This window comes from Diuraphis noxia, unplaced genomic scaffold (assembly GCF_037042655.1).
Source record: "Diuraphis noxia isolate RWA-SAM2 unplaced genomic scaffold, SU_Dnox_SAM2 contig0001, whole genome shotgun sequence".
Lineage (NCBI taxonomy): Eukaryota > Metazoa > Arthropoda > Insecta > Hemiptera > Aphididae > Diuraphis > Diuraphis noxia.
In genome coordinates, this window is record NW_028301711.1 from 27,323,327 (window position 1) to 27,338,643 (window position 15,317).

Consider the following 15,317-nt stretch of genomic DNA (forward strand, 5'->3'; position numbering starts at 1 on the left):
AGATCGGATATTGCCCCTTAATTAAATATAGTTGATAATGATTTTTTTATTTTACAAATATATAATACTTGTTAAGTATTAGATTCAATACAAGTTTTTAATACTATTTTGTCATCATATGCGTATTCTTCTCCCCAGACAAATCTTTCCAGTGCTTCAAGACAAATATCATCAGCTTCTTCACAGCCCCAAAAGTCGATATCATTTTGTTTATCTATGATAGAACATATTTTGTATACTCAATGCATAAAACAATAATAAAATGAACATACCATTTGTTTGCTGTTGATCAACACAATCATCAGATTTATGCTTATCGTGGTTTCTAGTCTATAACAGCATAATATAACGTTGGTAAGTACTAAGTGCTACAATATTATACAATATTATGTCATACTAACTTCGACAACAGAAATGTTTTCTTCCTGGCTTAATAAATCGTTATAATAGACCCGTCTCGGTGTATTTGATAGCTACAAATTTTATTATTTTTAATTATATATATATAATTAAACTTACCATTTCATCAAATTCTCCATTTGTTAAAAAGTTAATGAAGCCTGTTGATATGTCAGGTGTGTTTATATCAGATGCTTGGCTGTTGTTGTTGTACGACATTTTTTTAACAAGAAATTATAAAATGATTTTTAAAAAACGATAACACAGTAACTATACAACTGCGTTTAGAAAATGCACTAACAGTACATTGAGATTTATAATTTTTTTTTTGGTAGAAATTAATATACAAAGATAAGATTATTTACGCAAATTATGTATAATATACTCAGTACCGTGGGATCCGATATATATGTATATATAAATGCAGCAGGGTGGTCAAAGACACATTATATATACCTAATCCCCCACCAACACAATAGCTCGTGTATTTGATAGAAATTAATATACAAAGATAAGATTATTACGCAAATTATGTATAATATACTCAGTACCGTGGGATCCGATTAACATGACTGTAGTTGCGACGTTTGTTTACATTATTTTACATGGTGTGGGTGTGTGACAGTCTGTCGCAACGGATCATAGTCTTTTTCCATAATTACACTATATTCCAATCATATAACATTGATTATAAGATAGGTACTAACCATTAATATCTGAATCGACGGTTAGGCGATATATCCCTACCAAGTGTCATTTTACAGAGTTAACACGATTATGCTGACATATTATTTTTCTCCTCATTTATATTTAATATATACAAATACGCAACCGGTGTTTTGAATCTGTAGTATATACTATACAGGTTACCAGGTAATCAGGGGTACAGTACCCCTGATTTAGTATTGTTTTCACAGTGACATCGTTCTGATGTGTTTATTGAAAAATAATATTAAAAAATGTTTAAGTGCGATCATTGTCAATGTTTTTTCTCGCGGAAATACATTTTAGTCAGACATTTAAAGCGTCATAATAGTATTGAACAATTTAAGTGTACTATTTGTGGAAATTTATTTACTAGAAACGATGCCCTCAAACGACACATCAAAAGTATTCACGGTGAGTAAATTAAACTTAACGTATATAATGTTGTGGTACGAGCGTTATATCCACCAATACTACATTATTGAAAATACGATTATAAAGTATTTGACTGTAGAGTACAGTATTATTCCATTTTAGGTATTAATAAACAACCATCAGTAGCAGCAGCAGCAGCACCTTCATTATCAGCAATACCTGTAGCTATGAGTAAGAATTATATATATATATATTTGTTTATAATATATGTATATATATATTATTTTGTATCAAAAATAAAAATATTTTTTGTTTTTATTAGATGACAATAGTATAATGTTCGAGGGCAGTGACGATGAATTGTGTGTTCAATTGTTGAATGAGGCTGAGAAATAGTGAATTATGTAAAAGTATGATACACTTTATAAACTATATTATACCTACACGCCTACATAACACTATTGAATGTTTTTAGCTAATGCCAAACAACAGGACATGCTTGAAATAGCCCCCAACATTTTCGTGGAGAATAATCCAGCTGAAACTTCTAACCAAAGTAGTTAAATAAACATTTTTAGAAAACGTTTATATTATTATATTAGTGTACATTTTTAGGTAAGCGTGAACACGTTGACACAACGATCGCGGATCGGAACAAAAGAAAATATAAAAAAAGCGAAACTAACAGAACCAGCAGCAGTAGCAGAAACTTCACTTATAGTGTCAAATTTATTTAACATTTATAAAAAGAAAAATAGATTTATAAAAAAATACAATCCTCGAGGATCATGAGGCCTCGAGGTCTTAGGACATGGCCTGTTCATGACAGTGTTTTTTTTTTGTTAATTTTGATGAATAAAAGTTGTTTGATATAAAGTTTTGTTTTGTTTTTAATACTTAAAAGTATTAGAAATAATTTAATTAATGCCTGTTATATAAAAGATAATAAAATAATCTCATTTGATGATATAAAAAAAACATATGAGTTGGACAAACAAAATCATAAAAGTAAGTCTCTCATCAAAATAACAGATGCACATATTTACCCTAATTCTTTTCAAAAAATGCGTGTTAAATTAGCAGTACAATTATTAACCAATTTCATGGCCGCAGCAATCCAAACTTGTATACAAACAGGACAACTTCAAAGTAACACTTGATCAAATACTGCAGATTTTATTGAGTTTATTAATCATTTATTTGATTGTCTAAATAGTAAATCTTTATATAGCCATAATCTATACCTCTGTGCATTAACTGATCTAGGCACTGTAAAAAAAATTTTAATAGAAGTTTACAATACTTCACAAATTTACAAAAATGAAAAAAAGGAAAATTATCTCAACCTCCCTGTTTTAAAGGGCTTACACAGACCATTAAAGGTATATTGCAATTTTTTGAAGCAGAGAAATCTAATGATATTGTATTTTTAATGACTAATCGTTTAAATCAGGATGTTTTAGAAAATCTCTTTAGTATTTTTCGACAAAATGGTGGTTATAACAAAAACCCAACAGCTAGAACAATAAGAACTTCCATAAGAAGTAATTGTATTTTTTCTTTATGTACATCAAAAGCGACAAATTGTGAGGAAACCCAAGATGATAATCCAATTATAATTGACCCACTTAGTTCACTAAATAAAATACATTTTAACAGTTCGAAATTATCATCTGATTCCGACACAGAATGTAATTCTTATCTATCTCTCTGTTTTTTTCATCTGACGAGGACTCAAATAATACTAATAGTAATAATGATGTCACTTTAGAAGACTGTTCTGTAACATATTTCGCAGGATATTTGGGCTATATGTGTGAAAAAATTTGATTGTAACCAATGTCAACTTGAACTATTTGTTGATAAAAACTTAAATGATAAAAAGCAGTTGAATCTTCTGAATAAAAATTATACTTCAATTGATAATTGGACTTAAAGCACCATCAAATAGCTTAAATAATGAAGTAAATAAAATTTTAAATATTTTTGAAAACAATTTTAAAAACTATTTGCATGAAAATAAAATGAAATTTCAACTAACTGAGCGCTTAAAAAATAATAATACTGTAATATATAAATATTACGGTTATAATAATCCAATAAATATATAAGGCAGATTTCCGATTATAGGCTTACTTAGATAATGTGGAACCAAACGCAATAAACGAATTAAAATAAATACCACGATAATCAAATTATACAAAGATACTGAAACTATCACTACGACAATTAAATTTAAAATAAAAATATCAATCACATAATTACGGACAGACCAAATTATCTACCTATATCAAAAACGCCGCAAGAATACGTTCAAAAGATCATTGAAGAACGTATATAATAACCACAACGCCCTCACAGCATCCGTGCAGTGTAAAAAACCTCACCAACACGACACACAAGCTTCAAGCAGAAACACCGCCAAAAAGGAACACGACGAAATATCGAAAACACGCGAGAACAGCACAAAATTCAATTCCACGTACGGAGACCCATTTATTATTAATTTCGTAATGTTGCGTTGGTTCCCCGTTTTCTAAGTATAAACCTAAATTAGTATATTGGCTTTATTGTTTAAAACTTAAAAACGTTCATATAATTATTTATACTGCCTGACATCCAATAACATATTAATACATTGTCCTATAATCCTAAATCCTAATTTTAATATCTATCCAACCCTTTCTAAACATCTTACAACATCAAATATAATACACCAATATAGGTTATACTCGAGTCCAAATGACTCAATATCTATCTTAAAAAAAGTAAATCGAATCGTATATGATAGTGCTCATCGAATCACAACACCGAGACAACACACACACGTCCGTCGACGAAAAGGTAAGTGGAAATTTAACATATACATATAAAACTAAATACGTAGCTTCACGTCGACCCAATAATATATATATAGTAGCAGAATAAAATAATGCAGATAGGGTATTTAATTTCAATTATTTAACAACCAGCCACATTTAATTCAAATCATACTCAAACATATTTCCCCCTTAATCTTTATTACTTATTATCATTTCATTATTTATTTTACCAATCCATCCATATATATATATACATCCCACCTTCTCCTTACCGCCCCTCTCTCTCAATTTTATTCTCTATCATTGATTATTTTATTCTACTACAAATGGCGCCCAACAGGTAGCATTATTATTACGATTGCATTTTTACATTATACAAATATACAATTAATTTCTCATACAATAAATTTTCCATCAAATAAATACAATACAAGAAAATTTTAAAAATTTAAACATTATTCAAAAACTAAACACAATATTACTTTTAAAACAGTGCATTAAGATAATAATCTTCACAAAAAACTCGATACAAAAATTAATTTCTCAACCAAATACACACAAATAATCAAACAAATAACGAAAATTCTCGCATTTCGAACAGAAATTAGCGACTATAGGCTTATAAAATATTTTCAATATTTTATTTTAAAACTTACAACACGTTGTTACATATTTATACCAACTTTTGAATCCCTTTTATTAGAAATTATATAAATCTTAGAATACTCTTGCGTATTAATTCTCACACAAACCAGCCTTTAACGATACTAAACATATGTCCACACACGAAAATAATATTCAATTACCAAACGAAAACTTAGTAGACGATAATATTAATGAATTAACTCTCTCATTAATATCCTGGGAAGACGTTGTCAAATTAAACCAGCATAAAATAATACTGGAACTTAAAAAAAAATGAAAATCAAAAACAGTAGGAAAATTTGCAGAATTAAGGTCGAGACTATTTAGATATATAAAAGGGAATTGGTCACCATCAGATTTTATCAACGACAATATCAACATGACAGATAAAACACCATTCTATAAACCTAACAAATTTTCTGGGGCAAATCACGAAAATGTAAATTCATTTATTAAAATATACAATAAAGCTAGTGCAACAAATGGGTGGTCTTCAGAACAAAAAAAATCTTTTCTACCTATATATCTCGAAAACACAGCCACGACTTTTCTCGATAATCTTGAAAATAATAATCCAACCGCTACATGGGAACAAGCACTCCGTTTAGAATTTGAACCTACAGCCCAAAGTCACATGCTAAGAACTATGTTAGAGAAAAGAAAACAACTAGCCGACGAAACTACCGCCTTATATATAAATGACGCAGAAAACTTATGTAAAAGAATAGACCCTAATATGTCCCAATCAGAAATAACCCATACAATAATGAAAGGGCTTAAACCAGAAATTGCCAGATATGTAGGAATATTAGATAATTTTAACTTAGAAGAATTAAAAAAGAACATAAGAAAATATGAATCGATAGAATTTATGATAAACGGAAATACAACTCAATCTCATGACGACATAAGAGCCCAGATTACTAAAGAACACATAAATATCATAGAGGACACAAAAAACAAAAATATTGAAAAAAGACCGCCGATCGCGTACGTGTGCGGTATATATTACCGTTATCAGTTTTTGCGCTATCGCTTATCACATATATTTTCCCACCCATGTGTCAAACAATTTTAACTCAGAAAAAACTACAAAATAAGCGAACCCGGATCTCTCGCCTACCGTGCGAATAATTTATCACTAGACCACCCGACTACATATTGTTGTATATGGCATGTGCCAATTAATAATAGGTTTATTACTTATCTTAGCTAAATATTTAAATTACGTAATATTAGGCCAATGAAGCAAATGAGCTGAGGCAGCTCATTGTAAAATAATATTTAAGGACGTAAGCACCACAGTAGGGGACAGTACGGATTTCGAGTGAGAGGCGAGATATTGGTAAGCGGTTGATAGAGGCCCGTATATTTTTGTGTGTTTGTGTTATGTTTTAATAAAGTTATTCAAATAGTATTATTTGTTCATCAATTATTTCGTGTACCATAGAGAGATAGGTATACTACAGACAGGTATACTACAGTGGCGCCCAACGTCATTCGTGACCCACGACCCGAATTTCTTTTGAACATTTGTGTTTTTGTGTTTTTGTGTTTATTAAATACAAGTCATTTTTGTGTGTTTTACTATTACACATATCGCGTTTTGAACTTTTTCATCAGATTCATCTCTCACGGCAAGAAGTCAACGACCAATTGGATCTACAATTTTGATGTTTCACACACTAGAGGTAAATATTTGTGTTTGATTATAATTGATATATACGAATACTTCGTTGATCAATATATTTTTTTTTCTCTTATTATTATTAGCGTTAGTTAATTATATTTTAAATTTAGTGAAGGTAGTAATTATTTAATTAGTTTTTATAATTTAATATAATTAATCTAGTAGTATAAATTGGCTGTATAAACACTTCAAATAATTTTTTCTTACAATATATTTAATAAACTTTTACTAATTAAATTTTTCGGGATTTCAAAAATGTTTTAATTTAAGTATTTAATTTTAGTTGAAAGTAATTAATTATAGTTAACACATTTTATATAACTAAGTATAGATTTAGAATTATTTAAACTAATTTTTCAAATTTATAGTTTAATGAGTCAACTTAAAGACCCTAGATCGGATCTTTCTATTACGATAAATACAGCAACAGATATATATACTCTTAAAAAACCTTTTCTGATACAATATTGTGAAAATAAAAATATAAATTCTACTGGAACTACTACCGAATTAAGAGCTAGACTAAGTGATACTTAAGAGGAGCTATAACTTTGGAAGACGTGGATGATTCATTAGACGTTGAAAAACGTAATATAATTCTTAATAATTCAATCACTAATAAAATTGATTTAAAAAATTTACTAAAAGACGCTGAGCTATCCGATTCAAGTCCCGATCAAAAAGACGGCAATAAAAATCCACCAGCTACTTACCCAACATCGTTAGCATTATACGACAACTTAAACAATAGTTTAAATTCGTTTTCAAATAGAGTCGGAAAAATCTTAGAAAATTCAAATACTTCTGGTAGTAACTCTCAAGATCAAAGCACCCAATTATATCAAAATACCTTAATACACTTAGAGGATTCTATTACTTCTCCCGAAAAATCAAAACACATATATCAGGAAATAGTGTTCAACAAAGATAACTCAATAACAAATAATCAAGCTAATCCTAATTTAAACACCAATTCTATTCTACCCCCACCAATTGCACCGAGCAAAAGGAGAATGAATGAAAAAACTCTTATGATTAAACCTGATAATTTCACCGGGACTGAGGACGTTAGGAAATTTTTTAAGCAATATAATAAGATTAGCGACATTAATGAATGGAATGAAAAGTATAAACTAAAATACTTTTCAATTTTTTTAAAAGGCACAGCCAGTACTTTTTTAGAAAATCTTGAAGACCAAAAAAGAAATTGGTCATGAAAAGAATTAGAAGAAATTTTTTTAAATGAATTTCAACCCATAGGACATGACACTATATTGCAAATCAAACTAGAAAAACGTAGGCAAGGGGAAAATGAATCTACAACAAGTTTCTTAGCTGAAATAGAAAGTTTATGTAGGCAGGTAAATAAGCACATGAGCGAAAAAGATATTTTTAGATATATTTTAAAAGGTTTAAAGGATAAAATTTTACAATCAATTTCAATGCAAGACAATATTAGCTTAAAAAACTTAAAAGAAAATTTAAAAAAATTTTAACTGATGCAGTTTAGGATAAAAAATAAAAAAGATGATATGAGTGAATACACAGAAATTCTAAATGAACAAGTATTACAATTAAACCTTAAAACAAAAGATATAGAAATAGAGAATAATGAATTGAGAAGGCAAATAAAGGACAGTTTCTCTAGAGATTGAGAAAATAAAATAAATATACACAAATTAAGTGACGAAATACAAAAAATAAACTTATTAAGAAAAAAATCGGTGTATTTTGATAACAATAAACAAAAAAAATAATAATCGTGATTATAATGAAAACAGAGGACGAAGTTACAATAGGGAAAGAGACTTCTACAATGATAAACGCGAGTACCGAAATAACAGTCCATACCCATATAGGAGGAATGATAGCGAAGAGAGAAGTTACAATGAAAGAGATAATAGTCCTTACCCCTCTAGTTTGTATAATAGATATTCTAGAGAAAATAGCAAAGATAACAATTACAATAGAGATAGATCACACTCAAGAGAAAGTAAGAACAATTATGATAGTTCTAGGGAAAGTAGTAGAGACAGAAGTTATGACAGAGATTTTGTAACGTATAAACATAGAGATGATAAAGATAGGGAAACAAGAGGAAATTATAAACAGCGTAGTAAAAACAACGACGAAGGAAAAAGATACACAAGAAACCGGAAATACAGCAGAGAGAATAGTCGAGAAAGAGTACCAGGAAAATATAGAGAAGACCGCTATGTGAAAGAATCCGAGAGAGTTACTTGCTACAGGTGTAACGAGCGAGGACACTACGCGGACAATTGTAAAATGCCAAAAAACGATTAGGGTCCGAGTTAGAAAAAAATCGGATCAGCTAACTCGGATAGACACTTATGAACTAAATAATATAATTTATAATAAAATAAAGGGAATAGAGAAAAATAATCATATACATTTTATTAAAAAATGGTACGACCACAAATTAAATAAAACTATTATTAATCAAAACCTAGATAGCGGAAATAATAGCGAAACAGAAATTGAAAACATGTATTTAAAAAATAAACCAGAACTCGAGTCAGAATTTCAAAACTTCTTACTCAGCAATAATTCGAATGCTACTCGAGCGTGTGACTATTTAGAAGTAACCGGAGATATTTTTTCACTAGACAACACTTGGGCAATAGGCCACTGCGTCAGCAAATGTCTCACTATGTCCCGGGGAATAGCGTTAAAATTTAAAAATAAATTTAATAATGTAAAACAGTTAATTAATCAAAATAAAAATACTAACGAAATAGTTTACCTAAAAACAGACGATCAATGGTTATTATATCTGATCATAAAAGACAATTATAATGACAAACCTAAATATTCTAATATTTTCAAAACTCTAGAAAATACAAAACAATTTTGCATAGAAAATAAAATTAAAAAATTAGCGTTTCCTAAAATATGTTCAGGCTTAGACAATAAAAAATGGGGTATCATTTCTAATATGATCAAATTTATATTTCAAAATACTTTAATAAAAATTAAAATAATATCACTACCTGAAGAAAAAGATGACAACCTTTTACAAAACAATGAAAATATATATCCTATCAATGACAACCAAAATGACGGTTCAACAATTGAAAAAAATTAAAGATAGATATCTAAATAACTCTAATAACACTATTAACAATGAATCAAAAAATATTAATGAACATGACTGTACCCATGTAGACAAACATTACAATACAAGAGTATTATCAATAATAGTAGAACACGAAGGTATTGAAAAATATGCAATAATTGACACCGGATCTAATATTTCTTGCATAGATATATCTTTAATTAATGATATGGAACTCGTTAAAAATGAAGAAGATATTGTTATAACAGGAGCAGATAATACCAAATTAGAACAATTAGGCAAAATAAAATTAATGGTAAAAATAAATGGAAACCCGTACTCTATTAATGCGTACGTAATCAAAGGACTGAACTGTAAAATACTACTGGGAAACGATTTCAACATAAAAAATAACTTAATCATCAATTTTAAAGATAAAAATTTAGAATTAAATAACGATGTCTTAATACCTATGGATAAACTATGGTACAATTATAACACACAAAGCAATAAAAACAATATAGGAACAAAATATAATATAACTAGCATAAACTATGACAAACGAAAATATATAGGAAAAATTGTATCAAACTGCAATATAAATATTCCGCCAAAAAATAAAATAAATATTAAAAACTTCGACATAAACACTAATATAATAGACACAAGTTATGTAATAGAACCAATTGAACGATTAAGCAAAAATAAGCTTCTAACATTAGAATCACGCATTGTTAATAATGAAGACGGTATAACTCTTTACAATTTTTCAAATCTTTACAGTAATATTCCCGCAGGAATGACAATAGCAAGTACCGTAAAAACAAATACGCCAAAAATAAAAAAGAATTAACAGAAAATAATATAAAAACAATGTATACCACTAAGCAAAAACATTATGAGTATGACAACGAAAATATTAATGAAGTCACCGATAAACAAGGAAACGTAATCAACATTTCTCAATAATTAAATTATAAACAACGTAAAGAAGCCTTAAAACTAATCAATAACTATAAACACTTATTCACTTCAGACCCACTAGATATAAATTGTGCTAACATAGAACCATGCGAAATTAAATTAAAGTCAGATAAACCTATATTTCAGCCACCATTTAGAGTTTCCCCGTCACAAAGAGAAAAATTAAAAATATTAATTGACCAAATGATAGACGCGGACATTATTGAACCAAGTAGAAGTAGTTACGCTGCACCTGTTTTCTTAATTCCGAAAAAGGAAAAGGGGGAATACCGATTCTTGGTAGACTACAGAAAATTGAACAACGAGACTGTAGCTGATAAGCACCCAATACCACGATCACAGGACCTTTTTAGAAGTTTAGAAGGAGCCAAATACTACTCTACTATCGATATGGCCCAGGGTTATTTTCAAATACCAATAAAACAAGAGGACCAAGATAAGACTGGATTTATTACAGATTTTGGACTATTTAATTTTAAAAGGATACCGCAAGGCTTCAAAAATTCAGCTCCAATCTTTCAAAGAATCATTAACAACGTGTTTAGCGACTACTTGTATAAAACCATGATAGCGTATCTTGATGATATATGTTGTTTTGGAAACAGTTTTGAAGAAGCAATAATTAGATTAGAACAAATTTTTATTAGACTAGAAGAAACCGGCTTAAAGTTAAAAACAAATAAATGCACTTTTTTAAAATCAGAAATTGAATTACTTGGCCACACAGTCTCTAACGTTGGAGACTAAAACCTCTCGGAAAGAACACAGAAGCAATTGTAAAATTTCCAATACCAAAAAAAATTAAAGATGTACGAGCCTTTGTTGGGCTTACTAGTTATTACAGAAAATACATTAAAGATTTCGCAAAAATTGCAAGTCCTTTAACTAATTTGACAAAAAAGGAAAATAAATTTATTTGGGGAGACGAACAAGAAATATCCTTTGAGACTTTAAAAAAGGCGATAACAACCGCACCGGTTATGGCACATTTCAAAGACGGTTACCCTGTTTTTGTTACCACAGACGCCTCATTAGAGGGACTATCTGGAATACTCGAACAGGAAGATGAAAACGGAAAAAGATACCCGATTAGTTACGCGTCTAGGAAATTGAAAGGAGGTGAAAAAAATTTCACCACTACGGAATTAGAAATGTCGGCTGTTGTATTTGCAACTAATTACTTTAGAGAATACCTTATAGGAAGGAAAATAACAGTCTTCAGTGACCACTCAAGTCTACAATTCTATAAAACAATGAAGAATCCATCTTCCAGGATAACTAAATTTATTTTTAAATTATTAGAATTTGACCTAGAAATAAAACATCGCCCTGGCTCATGGAACACGGCGGCAGATTGTCTTTCACGTTACCCCGTTTATACAACAAAAATAACAGATATATTATATGAGAACGATAAAGACGAAATTAATGCTAACTCTACAAATTTCGAAATTAATTCCGACGATATAAAACCTGATACATTAAAAACACAACAGTCAGAAGACGAATTTTGCAACGGTATAATTTTATCATTACTGGGAGATAAAAAAAATAAATATTATAAAAAATCTAGAAAATATTTAATAAAACGGGAACTACTATATTTTAAAAATTGGTCACCTCACGGAGTAAATAACCTATTAGTAATACCAAAAAACTTGACTAACACTATTATAAAATCATACCACGAATCAGTTTTAAGCGGAAACTTCGGAATTACAAAAACCTTAGCTAAATTAAAACAAAAGTATTATTGGCCCACAATAATAAAAGACACCACAAATTTTATAAAAACATGCATTTCTTGTCAAATGATTAAAAATCCAATAGGCAAAGGCCACGGTTTACTACAACCAATACCCTTATTTTCAGGGAAGCCAATGCAAAGACTAACATTCGATTATTTAGGACCATTACCCACTTCTAGGGGGAAAAAATACCTCATTGTAGCTACCTGTAATGCCACAAAAATGGCTTTCGCAAAGGCAGTTACAAATGCAAACGGAGCAGCAACAATAAGTTTCCTAATGGATTTAATAACATCTTACGGAGTACCTAAATATTTTTGTAGCGATAGAGGCACCTCATTTCAAAAATAAAGAGGTAGACTATGCCTGTAAAAATTAGGTATTACACAAATTTTCTCTAGTGCGTATCCACAGACACAAGGAATGACCGAACTTATGAACAAAATCATCTGTAATAGTTTATCACATTATGTAAACGAAAATCAAAAAGACTGGTCATTATATTATAAAATGATCATTTTTGCTTATAATACTAGCCCAAGTTCGAGATTAAAAGTAAGCCCATTTTATTTACTCCACGGTATAGAAGCTAACCAACCTTTGTAATAAATGAACTACAGAAGACGAGTTGTTTGACTTTACTAAAGCACTAAAGCAACTTCAAAAAAATAGAGACACTATTCCAAAAATTGTCGAAAAAGAACAAGCTGTTCAGAAAAAACAATATGATATTAGTCACAAAAATATTAATTTCAAACCGGGACAAAAAGTCTTAATAAAATTCGATTTCAACGAAAAAGATAAATCAAAGAAATTAGCTAATAAATATAGAGGCCCTTTTACTATTATTGAAAAAATATCTGACGTAAATTACAAAGTAGATTTAATTCTAAAAGGAAAAAAAACCATAGATATCATACATGTGCAAAGAATAAAACCTTTTCATGAAACAAAAATATCAAACACAGGGAAAAATATCATACCTTAATCAAACCTAACACTAGGCAAGTTAATAATTAAAAAAAAAAAAAAAAAAAAAAGTTAATTTTACACAACACTAGCTAGCCTTCATTTTTGTTTTTTTTTAACAAACCAAAAATTAAATTGTAGACAATAGTGTTTATAATTAAAACCTTATACAGCATTGTAATATGGTAACTATTTCATTAATATAAATTTTAGTTATAAGTACTATAAGTAACCAGTATAAGTTATAAACAATAATTAATACCTAAAAATAATACTTATTAATTATAATAATATTTTCTGAAGTACTCGGGTATAGTTATAATATATTATATGGGTGATAATTTAGCGTACAGAGCGATAGAAAATTATTTTATAATCATGTTTAATTCAGTCTTTGGTTCTAGATGTTTTTTTAAAATCCTCACAGTCGTTGCGGTACTCATAAATGCTAGCGCAGAAGAAGATATAGCTGTAATTGTATCTCCCGGAGCCTTTTTTTGACGAGGTACCAGAGGCCAATTTATATGACAAAAGCATTCCTCTAATCTACACACAAAAATATGTATCCTGTATCCTGTACCTGTATTGCAAATATACCCTGCTATTATCAAGATAGACATGTTAACCATGCCCCCTCCTATTCCACAAAGATAATTATACAAGTTAAACATATACAAAATAATTAATACACTCTTTACACTTTAACAAAACAAACTTGATTGAATAAAAATCACAATGTAAGACCAACTACAAAATATGTTCGAACATCATAATATTACAATAAAATATAAACGATATAATCTCTAATACTTACTCAAAAAAAAAAATAATAATAATCCATTTCACGCGACTAAAATCAATATAAATTAATAATCCAAGAAGCTATACTAATATGGTTTCAGTTATAAAATCAATTTCACAAAAATGTAAACAGTGAGATGTTAAAAAAAAAAAAAAATGTAAAACCAATTTAACACGAAATCGGCATCAAAACAAAGGCATACCTACACGACGGTCAACCAACACTTCACCAAGACTACTAAATATTAACATTCGCAGCAACAAGAGAATTCAATCTACACAATACAACGAAGGAGACGAATGAAATAGTAAACTCAGCAGTAACATCCACACTTTTGTAATTTTTTTTTACGCCGTCTAGCGATCTCTTCTAATTTTTCCTCATCACCCTGCATCCTTTCATAAAAAAATTAATAATAATACATATATATATATATATATATATATATAATATACACCTACCTTATAATGTTGAAAACCGCTCGATAGACAAAACCAAATAATCATTGTGTGAACACCACAACCAAGAAGATGAAAAAGAGAGATACAACAATTAAAATTATAATATTAAATATAACAAATCTCTGATAACAATCAACATAAAGCAATCACATATTATATAAATGGACAAAAAAATCGAATTCTGGTCACAACAGTTATAGGAGGTTTTGAAATATTATAAATTTTACCCTATCCAAAAAATTTTCCTCTCAAAAAATATATATATATGTTATTCCTATTTACCTTTCCACACTCTAAACACTAAATAATACAACTTGTAATTTTTTTTTAATTTAATATTATAATTGTATACATTACATTGCATAGTTTTAAATTTAAAATATGAGGACATATTTTTTTTTTATAACATAAGGGAGTGTTGTATATGGCATGTGCCAATTAATAATAGGTTTATTACTTCTCTTAGCTAAATATTTAAATTACGTAATATTAGGCCAATGAAGCAAATGAGCTGAGGCAGCTCATTGTAAAATAATATTTAAGGACGTAAGCACCACAGTAGGGGGGCAGTACGGGTTTCGAGTGAGAGGCGAGATATTGGTAAGCGGTTGATAGAGGCCCGTATATTTTTGTGTGTTTGT

At 29.2% G+C, this 15,317-nt stretch overlaps 1 protein-coding gene across 1 annotated transcript; it reads right to left on the bottom strand.

The window, feature by feature from the left end:
* Nucleotides 1-71: 71 nt before the first annotated feature.
* Nucleotides 72-618, bottom strand: LOC149060452 (uncharacterized). The gene is made up of 4 exons (XM_089218895.1): nt 520-618; nt 402-473; nt 273-330; nt 72-214 (listed from the first exon to the last, which is right to left on the bottom strand). The coding sequence occupies exons 1-4, from the start codon at nt 616-618 to the stop codon at nt 72-74; spliced, it is 372 nt and encodes a 123-aa protein (XP_089075021.1).
* Nucleotides 619-15,317: the final 14,699 nt, after the last annotated feature.